This window comes from Pteropus alecto, unplaced genomic scaffold, assembly GCF_000325575.1.
Source record: "Pteropus alecto unplaced genomic scaffold, ASM32557v1 scaffold95, whole genome shotgun sequence".
Classification (NCBI taxonomy): domain Eukaryota; kingdom Metazoa; phylum Chordata; class Mammalia; order Chiroptera; family Pteropodidae; genus Pteropus; species Pteropus alecto.
The window spans coordinates 4481818-4495865 of NW_006441071.1; the positions used below are offsets into that span (position 1 = coordinate 4481818).

Sequence of the window (14048 nt, forward strand, 5' to 3'; positions counted from 1 at the left end):
AAAACTTTTTGTACCTATTGTGTTTAAAGATTTTATAGAGAATGCTCAAGTAAATATGTCATTTAAGAATGGATTTGCACTGTTTCAAATGAAACTTTTTTAAAGGAAGTTTTAGTTACAGAACACTGAAGGGTTGGCTCTTCGACAAAAATATACTTAAAAGAGTTTTATTTTACTGCCACGCTGTTAAGGTTTTCTTAAAAATAGTGGCATAGAATTACAACATAGTTTTAACTACTGTAGTGAAATTAAGAAGGTGAGGTACACATGCAGATGAGTTTTGTTTTTGTTTTAAAACATACCAGATAAATCTCACTCATCTCATCCCTTAAATGTCTTATCTAATTATGGCACCAGGCACAAAGTCTAGGAATTCATGATCAACATTAATCTGGAGATGAAGGAACTGAAAACACAAGTTATATGCTCCTCTCTCCCCTTTATACACACATGTAGATCTGTGATATATCACATAATAAATACCCCCATTTGGAATGGAGAGGTTTAAGAAGCACACAACATTGTTCCGTAGCAATCTGAAATTATGCTGGGAACATACTGTGAGATCCCCTTATTTTAGATATAAGGAATGTTCTTTGATTAGGCCTGTTTTTCTTGACAGTATCTTCCTAGGCCATTTCTCTCCATGGCTTTTGGCTAATTCTTCTGAGAGTTCACTATTCACTTTTTCATTATCCTTAGTTGCATCTAAAAAGGTCATTGGAGAATATTACCCTCATCAGCTGAGCAGCTCTCAGTTTGCTTTCAGACTAAAGATTTGGGGGCCATAGGTTGCTTTTTAGATGTCCATTACCTTTTAATGTAGACTATTGTCATTGTGTGTGTGTGTGTTTCATTCTAGTCAGCTTCATGTGCAGTAGTCTTACTCAAAAGACTTTCCCAGACATGCTTATCTTTTTATAATTACAGGCACTTTGTAGGTTTTCCTGAGAAACCACTGCTGGGTCTCTTTTTCCTAGAACCATTTGTCCATTTGAAGGATCCAGGTAGCCTAGTTTGAATTCTTAAGGAAAGGCTGGCAGCTTACCTGTGATTGGATTTTTGACCCCAGTCTTTGAAACTGAAAAGGATGGAGGTGACTTTCAACACTGAAATGCATTGAATTTTTAAGTTGTTCTTCATCTTCCTAATTTTTGAACTTGTCTTTTTCTTGAAGTACCCTATCAAATAAGTCATAATAGCCAACTCAAAACGCAAGCATTCTATCCTGAAACCTTTTCACCCAAAGCCACAAGTTCACTGAATTTATTTTCTTGAGAGTTACCGCATGTTGACGGTTTTACCTATAGTATAATAGTATATTAGAGTTCAGTTTCCCAGCCCTAAAGCCAGCGTCACATGTTTCAGGTTTTTGTTACTGGTATAGATTTCTCTGTTAGTGAGCTTTTTGCTAAGGTGATGGACAACCCAAAATAGCAATAGCTTACTGTTTTTTTCATTCATACTATATGTAGGGTGGGCATTGGCAATAGCTACTCTTAGCTGTGTATCTGGGCACAAACTCAGTGGAGTGCACAACTGAACTATATAAACTTTTGAAACTTCTGCTCTCCACCTTGAGAACAATGTATCTGTCAGTGACAGCTTCTTTGCAGTGGGTCCTGAAATGCCAAGACAGTGGAATAAGCCCAGAACTGAAACCATCTCATAAATCCTCATGTAAAGAAATATGTTACAAGCCTGTAAGATATTTGGGGTATGTTTGCATTAGTTTTTGTTTATGTTAACATACAATAAAAGCTAAAGGTATTTATAAATACTGTTATCCTGTTGTAACTTGACCTTTTAAAAAGGAAACATCACTATAGGGCAGTCTGTTTTTCATGGAAGGTGGTAAGGAGGACCATTGGGAAAACTTATTTGTAGCAAGTAGTGATTATTATGTTTGTAGGAATTCTCTGATACTGTTCAAGAAATAATCATATGTCTAATGACCATATACACCTTTTAAATCTTTTTAAACAGCTGTATAGTATCACACTGTGTACTGTATCATAATTCTTAAGATCTATCCCATTTATAGATGTACATCCTTTAAAAACTCTCCCATTGTTTCGTACATGTGCAAATATATTGGTTATAATACATTGCTAGAAGCAGATTTACTGGGTCAAAGGGTATTTTTATTTTATTTTATTTTATTTTAAGGTGAGGCAACCCTTGGTTGACCTCACAGATCGCAAGGACCTTGTCAGTTTATAATCCCTTATTTTTTTTTATTTTTTACACCTACAGCACCTGGTCTTCCTAGGTGGTCTCCCATCCAAATACTAACCAGGCCCGACCCTGCTTAGCTTCCGAGATCAGACGAGATTGGGCTTGATCAGGGTAGCGTGGCCATAAACTGGTTATTTGTTATGTTTAATATCTGCTTCCTTCCATAGCGGGGTAACATTTGGGGAGAGGTAATTGGTCAGTGTCTATTAGGAGCCATGGAAGTGCTTTTTATATTTGACTCTATTCCCATCTCAATGAAATTATTATCAAAATATTTACATTCGTGGAAATACTGAAGTTAAATGATTTTATTTCAATTGAAAGGATTGAAACCCATATGACATTTGAAAATAAGCATACCCAATGATAGTAATGTGATAAAATTTCTAAAGAGATAAAAAGTGAATTTTTTCTCTTCCAATTTAATAATCTCTTGAGGGTTCAGGGAAGCACTGGTCTAGTAGGCGAGTGGATTTGGAATTGATATACTGGGCTAATTATTGATCTTATGTACCACCTTTTTTCATTGGTCAAATGGAATGGGCTGGATGGACTATATGATCTGAGGTCCCTTCCAGCTCTCAAATCTACTGAAGTTGTTATATAATAATTTGTGAAAATTTCAGTGAAATTCCTTGAATAAAAAGGGGTTAGATTTTAAACTACTCATTGAAGCTTCTAGTTGTATTTTATTTGTGCTTTAGTCGAATACACACACACACACCCCATAAAAGTAATTAATGTGGTAAGCACTGGCATCATTTCATTCTTCTAAGCTATTATCATAAGTACTCATTTATTTTTGCTATAGTAGCATAAATACTACCTAGTGGTAATTTAGGATGACTGAGCAATTTCAATAGTTCAACTTGTTTAGTGATGTCTGTGCAATTCAGAACTGATGGGAATGCTGAGATGCTAGGGAGTTAAGCACTGTTTGATATTATGCTTGATTGGCCATATATTTTATATGTATAAGTTGGGAGCCTCTTGTGAAGAAGAGTATTTCTTTGAATTCTAAAATGACCATATTTGATCATATGCAGTTCACGTCTGCGATTATATTTTTTCCCAGTGTGTCTACTTTTCAAACAAATTTATTAGATACAGACTGTAAATTCCATAAGGTTCAAGGATCTCAACTGTCTTATATACTGCTATATCCCCAGAGTCAAGAAAATAGTACCTTGGCAAGTAAGATAATACTTGATTTTTTTTTCAGTGATTGGGTCACATTACAAAAACTCTGGGAAAGGAGGGGAAGGAATCGCTTTTCTATTACCCCAGTGCTACTATAATTTTTGTATCTTCTAATTGATATTTAAAAGATGTTCTTTTACTTCTATGATTGGATGAAAAATACATTCCATTATATTTTACTTAAACATATTTAAAATGTCTTTAAATAAATTATAGCTTATTATCTGAAATACTTATTCTGTTGACTGGGAGAGTATGGTTGAATGACAAGTATTAATAATACATAAAAGTTCATTTTCCATTGTTGCACTCTCTAAAATAGGGTAACTGAAGAAGACAAAAGTAAGAAAAAAGGGCAAGAGGAAAAACAACCTAAAAAGCAGCTTAAAAAGGATGAAGAAGGCCAGAAGGAAGAAGATAAACCAAGAAAAGAGCCAGATAAAAAAGAGGGGAAGAAAGAAACTGAATCAAAAAGGAAAAATTTAGCTAAAACGGGGGTCACATCAACCTCCGATTCTGAAGAGGAAGGAGATGATCAAGAGGGTGAAAAGGTAGAATGTTTATATCAAATAAAATATTCTAATTTTAGCTTACTATGTAATTCTTAATCTTATGAAACATTCAATATCTTTGTGAAAGTCTATAAATATGATTAAAAGTGAAACTGAATTTCTTTCCCTTTCTGAATTAGTTGTGTTAAAAAGCATATTTTAAACTTTATTTTACATTCTAAATTTGTCTTAGCTTTTTAGAATTATGATATAGATGGATATTAAATGTAATATAATCAACTTCTAATAACCCCACCTACATAGAAGAGGTAGGAAAGTAGAGATTAAGCCAAATGGGCTGTGACCAGTAGAGACATGTAAAAGAGGTGCATTTATATGTAGATTTTTATTATTTGCCCCAATGAAATTTGTACCACTCTTCAGTCCTATTTAATTGTACATTTTATCAGTGGTAATTTGAATGCCACTGTTTAGGAATTTCATTAAAGCGGTGCATCTTTTTTCCGTGTATAACCTTGGGGATCTAGAGACCCAGGTTGTATAGAACTGTTTATTTTTATGATTACTTAATACTTTAGAAGCCGAACAATTTTAATTGTGTAGGTTAAACAGTGTAGACTTGTTAGTAAACATGTACTGAACTCAAAGTCATGGCATAGAGGCAAATAGCCTAACATACATTCATCATTTTAAGCAAAAGACATCACTCTTATAGTAGTGTAGAAAGTAGATTTTAATTCCCAAAATCATCAAGGAAAGGTTAAATTTAGATAGCAAAAACATGCGTAATTCTGAGATTTCAAAAAAAAAAAAGCAATTTAAGTACTAGTTTCTTCCCCCAAGACTGTAATCATAGACCACTAGTCACTGACTTTATATTTAACTAAATCCATCCTAATTCTCAAAACAGAAGAGAAAAGGTGGAAGAAACTTTCAGACTGCTCATAGAAGGAATATGCTGAAAGGCCAACATGAGAAAGAAGCAGCGGATAGAAAACGCAAGCAAGAGGAACAAATGGAAACTGAGCAGTAAGTATTTTTTTTTTATTCTAAATTTTGATTTCTTTTTTAAGCTAGCATGACATTTTTAAACAAATGGCATCTCATTTTTTCATACCTTTGAAGCCTTTAAAGATGTGACTTTGTCCATATGTTAGGAAAAATCTTCAGTATATGATAATAATCATGTTTCAGGTTCCATTCTTAGTAAGAGGATGAAATTCACTGAGGGTAATCACCCTGTGAATTTTTTTTTTAATTAAAGTGCAGATAAGATTTAACTGTTACTGGCTTTGTAGAAAATGTCCTCATCCTCTATATTATTTATTTGTGCAGTCTTAAGTACAGAATGGTGATTAAGTATCAATGGAGAAAGAATAAAAGAAATATCCTTATTTGTTATATCAGCAGGCCTCCCCCAAAAGACCAGCAAAAAGAAAAGCACAGTTGGAAACCCAAGAAGCCAGTAAAAATAAATCTAAAGGCTGACAGGGTTTGCATTAGACGTGTGCAATATAAATCAAGTTCAACGCTGATTTCTCTTAAGTTTTGATACCTGGAGACAATACTTAACCATGGGGAATTTCTTTCCCCTTTTATTCTATAAAATAATTTTATTGGAAGGAAAACAGCAATGGCAATGATGGCTAGGCTTCAGATGTTTATTACATTTGTTTTCCTGGTTATCTTTAGACTGTCACTTTTGAGTTTTCTCTGAAAAGCATTTCTTTCTTTGTGAAGCATCTTGTATTATTCTGATTAAACTTTGTTTTAGTGAGGAGGGATTTTAAAAACATGCTCTAGGTCACTAAGACAGACTTAATGACAGTGAAATTCTTTAGAGTATTCTTAAATAATTCTGTACTTTTTCATTTTATAGTACATTCATAAGCCAAGTCTTCACAAGTATAGCATTTGACTATCAGCTTTCTTAGTTTGGAGGATATATAAGCAGTTTTAGCTGCTTGAGGGAGTAATTTAAAAACTTAAAAGTGTAGTACTTCCTCTAATCCTTTAGACTTTCTGTAAATATTAAAGTTAATTTTTCTTACTGTCCTTTTCCATCCTTTCACTGAAAAGTTGTTGGACTGTTTGTTCTTTTTAACTTTGTACTCTCCAGATTAAGAGAAAATTAGCCATTGCTTAGTAAATCTAGCCCAACCCTTCTTTAGTAATCCGAAGTTATCTTTATGTATTTCAATTTCTTTTTGAATGTCCTCCGAATGTAACTTTCTCAAATTCTAATATTTGTGTTTTCTTTCCCTCTCCTGTTATTACAAAACTTTGTACTTGGACAGTTTTGCTCTGTAAAGCATTTCAGATGCAGCTTGTGTGAAATGCATTATGCAAAATAAAGTTTATTGTATTGTATTCCCAGCCAAACAACATGTAATCTACAGTAATAAAAAATATATCTCATTTTGGGCTCAAAGCATTAATCCAGTTACTGAAAAGAAAATACAAGTGGAGCAAACAAGAGATGAAGATCTTGAGACAGACTCATTGGACTGAATTTCCCCCTCCCCCCTTTTGATGGAAGAATGTTCCAGATTCTCTAAGTTGAGGACTTCATTAATGGCATTATTACTGTGTTATGATTGTTAAAAAAAAAAAAATTTCCTGTAAGGTACACACTACATACTAAGGTCGGCCATCATTCCTGTTAAGTTTTTTTCCAAGCTTAAAGTGAAGCTTTGTGTTTGAAAATTAGCATAAGCTCAGATGAAATGGTGGTTGTACATTATTTCGTTTAGAAAATATAAAAATTAATTTTGCTTTGAAGTTAGGTGTTAAATTGGAATAGCTATTATACCCCAGAGAATGGGGCAGTTGTGCCCTTTCCTTGACATTCCTTTGTTGTTCAGTTCTTTAGAATCTTAATTGTTTTTTTAATCCTGAGAGATTAAACATAGCCTTGTTAAGAAAACAAAAATGAAACTGTAACCAAAATTTTAAAATAAAGTTTTTTTAAAAAAACAACTGATTTTTAGATATTTTTTTTGTTCTTGTCTATTTGAATTGGTTTATAATAAGGATCAAGCTCTAAGCCAAGGTATTAGACATTAATAAGAATTCATTTTTAAATGGTTATTTTTTGTAATTTACAGTGATATGGTACCTTTTCATTTGTGAAATGGTATGTAAATGTTAGTGAATATCACAAGTTTGATATATTGGCAGAAACATTTTTATGAGATAATATCTTTAAATAGCCTATTTAATGTTGAAACCAACTTCAAACCTCTCAGATTTATCTACCCTTTGGAGATGTGGGAACAATTAAATCAGTCTATTTTGACATGTTACTTTTTAAAATAGGTGTGATGTAGAATTTATGAAATATTTGTAGGCATTCTCTTCCTGTTTGTCCACTGACCCTGATATTGGTCTTGTAATAATACACTATTTATTGCTGGAAAAAAATTTCACCATGACTTAAAATTATTTTGTGATGGCACTGAAAAATTAGATTGTTAGATTATTTATTTTAGCATGTTTTTACAAGTTTTGAGTTTTGCTTATATTTATAGTAATTAATACTAATGCTGTGGCATTGCAGAGACCTAATAATTACAGTCAATTCCTTGTGATCTTGGCTACTGACTTATTAAAGAAAAAGATTTTAACTTTTACATAAGGGATTGTGAGCATTTGGTAATCAGTCACAAGTTCCAATGTTTTGAAATATCTGTGTTAACATTTGATAGGCAGAATAAAGATGAAGGAAAGAAGCCAGAAGTTAAGAAAGTGGAGAAGAAGCGAGGTTAGTTATTTCACTTTCTAAGATATATACAATTATACATAGGAAATTATACACTCAATTTTTTATGTATAGGTTTTAAAATTTGTCATTTAGTTTTTAAATCCTACAAATACACTTCTTTCAAATTCTTAATGGAGTCTATATACATTGCATTGTATTATAAGTATAATCAGGTGAACATGCTAAGGGAGACATGTTTGTTAATTTAATGTTTATTATCTGATTAAGTCAAAGTTTTTGTAACATGCCAAAAACTAGATGTCTTCCCATTTTTGACAAATCTGGTTTCAGAGATTTTGTATTTTTTGTTAAATGTGTAAGATGAAACAGATGCTTAAAAGACTGGACTAGAGGAGTATATTATTGGATGCAGACTGCTTATTTTAGAAACATAGCTAGATGGTGATTTTTTGCTTATATAATGAATGCTACTTTCTTAAACCAGATACTAAAAATGGCAGAAAACTTCTTAGCAATGTAGGCAGATTACTAAGAACATCTTTAAAAACTGCCAAATCTATGCATTATACTTTGTTTATATAATACAGAAATACTGCTTTTGGAAAAACTATTTACTGTTTCACATTTTAATTTATAGAAACATCAATGGATTCTCGACTTCAAAGGATACATGCTGAAATAAAAAATTCACTCAAAATTGATAATCTTGTAAGTGTTTAATACCTCATTTAAAAATAGTGCTGCTTTTATAGCTTCATATTTTCTCACATGAGTTTATAAGTATAAATTTGAAGTAAAAGGGACCATTACTAGTTATTTCGTACTGCCTTTTGAGATTTTAAAAGTAATCTTTAGAAAGATTATATAGGTTGTGGTAATTAACAGTTATGAAATTACTGTTTTGTCATGAAGGATGTGAACAGATGTATTGAAGCCTTGGATGAACTTGCTTCACTTCAGGTAACAATGCAACAAGCTCAGAAACACACAGAGATGATTACAACACTGAAAAAAGTAAGTGATCTTGAGTCATGCAGATTTAAAAAATTTCTTCAAAACCATTTCATTAAAAAGTGACATTTTAAAAAACGAATTAGGAAAACAATCATGAATGTATATTTTGTTTTCTCAGATACGACGATTCAAAGTGAGTCAGATTATCATGGAAAAGTCTACAATGTTGTATAACAAGTTTAAGAACATGTTTTTGGTTGGTGAAGGAGATTCTGTAATCACACAAGTGCTGAATAAATCTCTGGCTGAACAAAGACAGCATGAGGAAGCAAATAAAACCAAAGATCAAGGGAAGAAAGGGCCAAACAAAAAGCTAGAAAAGGAACAAACAGGTATGTGATTAAAAATTATTTGTTGAGACTGCTTTTAAAAAATGTCTTTGATATATCTCTGTACCTTAATGACATTAAATTAGTAATAACATATTCGATCTTCTGTTTTTCTTTTTCAAGTTTAAATAGTTAAATACTACTAGTATTTGCTATTGTAATTGATTCTTGAACAATGTGGAGTTTAGGGGTACAACCTCCTTTTGCATTTGAAAATCCATGTATAACTTTTGACTCCTCCCAAACAAAGTCAATTAACATATTTTCTATATGTATTATAATACTATATCAAAGTATGCTAGAGAAAAACGTTACTGAAATAAGGACAGTATTTATTGAAAAAGTCTACATATAAGTGGACCAGTACAATTCAAACCCATGTTATTTAAGTGTCAACTGTACTAGTGGTAGTTATTTTCTTTTCATTTAAATTAGGAACAAATTCTAACCTACATAAAAGTAGAAATGAACTTCTCATGTCTCCCACCACATAGCTTCAGCAGTTATCAATACATGATCATTGCTCTTTAATACTCTTGTCAAATTTTTTCTGTGACACCCCTGAAGATTATTTTGAAGCAAATTCTAGATATGCCATTTAAACCATAAATATTTTAGGATATATCTGTGATGTACTCTTAGAATTAGTAGCATTATCAATTTGCCCAATACCATGTTACTAAATGTTTTAGCAGCAGCTGCTTTAATGAAGAAACCAACGTTCAAAAGGAGTTACTAGGGAATGATACTGGTCCTCTTAGAGATTTGTTAATGAAATAAGATTTACATGGACGCCCTCATTGTTTATTTAGTAATAGGGCACAAAATCATGTTAATTAGGAAATACTTTTTTTGTTCTAAAACACCAATAATGATAAATAAGAGATTTTACTTTTTCTAAGAACTAGAATAAATCATAATGCTCTAAAGAGTTGTACCTCTTGTTAACAGTAACAAATGGAATAATCAGATTAATGATGTTTTCTATAACCATAAATATATTTAGTAACCCTGATTCTTATTGTGTGCCTCAGCTGCCATAAAGATTACAGTGTAATTTCAAATACAATACATTAAGTATTAGAAACTTCAGGGCCATGTTTTATTTTTGACTTTTGGATCTTTATAGAGGACATCATGAACTGTTAGAATCTCTTAACAGTTTTTCATTGGAATCCTTCCTAAAGGTTCAAAGACTCTAAATGGAGGATCTGATGCTCAAGACAGTAATCAACCACAGCATAATGGAGATAGCAATGAAGAAAGCAAAGACGAGGCCAGCAGTAAGAAAAAGTGAGGACATGTTTTAATGGGTCGTAATGTGTACTTTTTGTTTAATTTTTAAATCACAGTGTTGTTCCAAGGTTATTTGTAGTAAGGTATTATATTTTGATCACTCAGTTCCTGAATTCAGAAAGCAAGTTACAAATCAAAAAGATGTAGAAATTAAGTTATAACTAATTTCACTGTATTCAAGGGAATAGAGCGAGGCAGGAATTTTAGTTTTAAAAAATAATTTTTGGACTTCTTTCACTGATACTTTTAATAATGACTTAAAAGTCTATACTTTCTTGAATTTCGACAGGATAATAAAAAAATTAGACCTAAATCACAGGCTAGTTTGTATTATAAATACCCACTCTAACTAGATATGGAACTGTAGTTACCAAGTCTTGGTTTGTTCCTCTGTATATCAAGACTTGGAATCAAGCATCCCTTCTAATTCTGAAACTGAGAGAAATCTCATCTGTGTGATACTATCCCCTCTTTTCATTAAGGTTTGTACTATGTTGGTATCACAGGTGTGACATTCTTATGTTCTTAGAATTCATTTTAAAGCTGGATATGATGAGAAAAGGGCCTAAGCCGTGAATGCTTCCCTGAGTTATTCTGCTTAATCGCATATTATTTTGGGAAGAAGGCACAACATGGTAAAACAAAAATTTCAACCAAAAATAAGTCAAAAAGAATTTTAAATCTTTTGATTTAAAAAACAATGCCAGATTTAATGTCTTTTTTTTTCTCCTGAGGAAAAAAAATTCCCCTAATTCCAGTTATCACACCTTTTTCCCCCCCACTTTTCTTTAGGCCATCCAGCGAAGAGAGAGAGACTGAAATATCTCTGAAGGATTCTACGCTAGATAACTAGGTTAACATACCTGGAATATAAAGAATATTTGAGAAGTTTGTAATGGTTTTCATTTGAAATATTTAGACTGCTGAAAGTTTTAAATTTTTATAAGCATAGGTTTTGATGTTTAAAACTTGTTTTGAGGGAGAAAATCCTTTATCTTTGTTTAAAATAATTAAACATTGCTTAATTGTACTTGTGCAGTATTAACAGCTACATATACAGTAAATGTGAGGGGAAAAATCCATTTAGGAAATGTTGAACTGCTTTTCCAGACATTGGTTGTAGCATATTTTCAATTAGTGTGTGTATGTTAATGTGTAATTGATAGTAGGGAAAAGTTACATTTTTAAAACTGCTACTTGTATAAACCTTTCCTCTTTTCCCAAATACCGTGAGTTTTGTGCAGTTTTTACAAATCTTGGATTTACCAGACTGTCTTTTCACTGTTTGTGGGTTTTGTAGAAGTTATGCATTTTTATGGTAGGTAAAATGTTACTTCTATATAAGTACTCACGCCCTTCTCTGATCTAAAGTTAATCTCAGTCTACCTTGTGCTACATTATCCTGCTGCTTTGTAACAATGTGTGGTCTGTATGCCTTTTTGTATAACTAGATATCCAACTGACATTGAACTGACAATTCTACAAGGTACAAAACTCATGTTAACTGTTGAAGGTAATGTAATTTTGTGGCTGGGAATTCAGTGAAGTCACATGACTTTTCCTGCAGAAAACAATGGGTGTATATAGGAATGATCTGTCTTAGGGTTCAGCCATCTAAGATCCTTTTCAGGCACTAGTAGCTGAAACTGAAAACTGAATGATAAAAGTTTATTTTTGAGACATTTCTGAATTTTTTAAAAAGTCACACTCATTAAGGAAGTCACTAAGTAATATTTTTTTAATTGGGAAACAATCCATGATGCTTATGCAGTAAATAAAAATAAATACTATATAAGGAAACTAACCTATTTGAAAACATGGCTATATCAGAAGGGAATTTTTATTTCTTTATCATACATGTGACAGGATTGCAAAAAGTGGAAACAGTACTATGAGGCAGTAGATAAAGGAGTACTTTTTGATAGTCTGTATATTCATATATGTGGACTAAATTAGGGTGAACCAAATTTAACACAAAATTTAAGGGTAACTTAACAAATAGCATTTCTAAGATATTTTGATTAGGTCAGTTGGTTTTTTAGTAGCTAAGACACTTCTCGTGTTTTGAAACTATGAATATGGGAAAAAGGCTTTTACTACAGTGTTTGCATGTGACATGCATTGTATGTTGTGACCTCTCGGATAATTGTTTTTATCAATAGATGGAAAGTTTGAATTATTTCAATAACTGGAGTTTTGCTTTTGAGAGGTCTTACAATGGAACTTAGGACCTACTATTTTGAGGGAATTTTTGCTATTTTATCTGTTTGGTCCTTAGTACAATTAAAATTTGGACAGATTTATTCTAGTTAAGCCATAAGTGTCAACATGTAAACTTGTTTTGATTAAAGAATTTTTCTATCAAACTTTACTAGTAAATTACTTCTTTGCTATTTATAAAAGTGTGTTGGAATTCTGGATTTCTTTCCAAGGGAGTAATTTCTTAGTTAACTTGGTAATAGAGATTATATTGTTTGGGGAGACAAGGAAACTAATAAGCTCAAAATGATGAAAATAAAATGTTATTTTTTTGTTCCCCCTCCCTTTTTTTTTTTTTTTGTGCGTGTGACCCAAGAGATCTATAAAGTTTTACCAAGAACCACAGAATATTCAGTTTCTGGAGATAAGTATGGGAGCACTCTGATAATCTGTCTGCTTGTATAGGCTGACCTTGTTTTAACCAGTTAATTTACGTGGTGTTAAAACACAGTAGTTGCTTTCTCTATCTTAACCCTCATATCAAGAAATTTTTCTCTTTGCCAGCAATTCACAGATAACTACCATAGTATGGTACTCTCAGAACCCTTAAGAAAGTCATAAAAGTCAAGAACTTTCAGGAACATTGGTTCAATTTAAATTGTGTATTTGGTCAAAACTCTACAGCTGAGTATGTCACTTAGTTGAGATAATTTAAATGAAATAGACTCCCTTCTCCACTAAAACCCCAAACCCCACTTTTTTGGTATGTATAAACAACTATTTCATTGCTGCTTTTTAAACCATTGAATAATGTTTAAAAGAAGTAAGTTATGCATTGCCCAGCAGAATCAATTGTTGGAAAATTTTCCCAGGTGCTTTGGAGAAAGTTCAGAAGTATCATCTGAATCAAAGAAACTAAATCAAACTTTATATATGTAAACAGCTTGACTGGAGTACCTTAAGCCTTATAATTACTATTATATCTGCTATTATATCCTGCCTGTGGTTTCAAATAGTAGGATACACTGTAGTGTACTCACACACACTTACCTGGTTGAAGATGTCAGGATGAGTTGGCTTATACAAGAGTAAAGGCTTTTACAGGGCTCTGTGAGGGCTTCACTAATAACTTAGTTTGTCCCATTGGCCAGAAAAAGGTTGATCTATTGGAAATAGCAAACCCATAATTACACCTTAAGAAATGAAGAAGCTGCTATATATAGGCAGAAATGTGTTCAAAATTGTGCTGTGTGATTCTTCAACCTTGGAGATGAAGACATTGTGATGGGATTGTGAGAAAGATCAAATTATCATTAAAGGGTACTGAAGTCTGAAAAAGATGTTTAAGGAAATAGGTTTTGACTTTCTAGTGATTTTGTGCATTTCTATCCACTATTATATCAAAATGTAATTTGTTTTAATAGAGGATGTTGATTAATAGTTCATGACATTTTCATATCTGCTTTTCCTAATTAGGTAAAATATGTAATTTAACAGTAATGTTATGTTTAATATTGCATTCTGCAGCTATAGAAT

The 14048-nt window shown here is 32.1% G+C and overlaps 1 protein-coding gene, 1 long non-coding RNA gene and 1 pseudogene across 6 annotated transcripts in view; 1 reads left to right on the top strand and 2 right to left on the bottom strand.

Moving 5' to 3' along the window:
• The window catches only part of PSIP1 (PC4 and SFRS1 interacting protein 1), a 33789-nt gene extending 20940 nt beyond the window's left edge, over nucleotides 1-12849 (top strand). For 2 of the 5 annotated variants that reach the window (XM_006918352.3, XM_006918353.3), the window contains exons 9-16: nucleotides 3761-3989; nucleotides 4861-4979; nucleotides 7658-7713; nucleotides 8312-8382; nucleotides 8587-8688; nucleotides 8807-9020; nucleotides 10205-10310; nucleotides 11106-12849. In XM_006918352.3, coding sequence (XP_006918414.1) covers nucleotides 3761-3989; nucleotides 4861-4979; nucleotides 7658-7713; nucleotides 8312-8382; nucleotides 8587-8688; nucleotides 8807-9020; nucleotides 10205-10310; nucleotides 11106-11166 — 958 coding nt within the window. In that variant the 3' untranslated portion in view covers nucleotides 11167-12849. Of the gene's footprint in view, nucleotides 1-3760; nucleotides 3990-4860; nucleotides 4980-6247; nucleotides 6920-7657; nucleotides 7714-8311; nucleotides 8383-8586; nucleotides 8689-8806; nucleotides 9021-10204; nucleotides 10311-11105 lie in introns of those variants that run through there. The other 3 variants (XM_015594455.2, XM_015594456.2, XM_006918354.3) reach the window with 3 other exon arrangements.
• LOC112485010 lies at nucleotides 152-13676 on the bottom strand. The gene is made up of 2 exons (XR_003048341.1): nucleotides 13563-13676; nucleotides 152-1181 (listed from the first exon to the last, which is right to left on the bottom strand). It is a non-coding gene; the product is annotated as an uncharacterized LOC112485010 (long non-coding RNA).
• On the bottom strand, nucleotides 2248-2366 carry LOC112485062 (annotated as a pseudogene).
• Nucleotides 13677-14048: the final 372 nt, after the last annotated feature.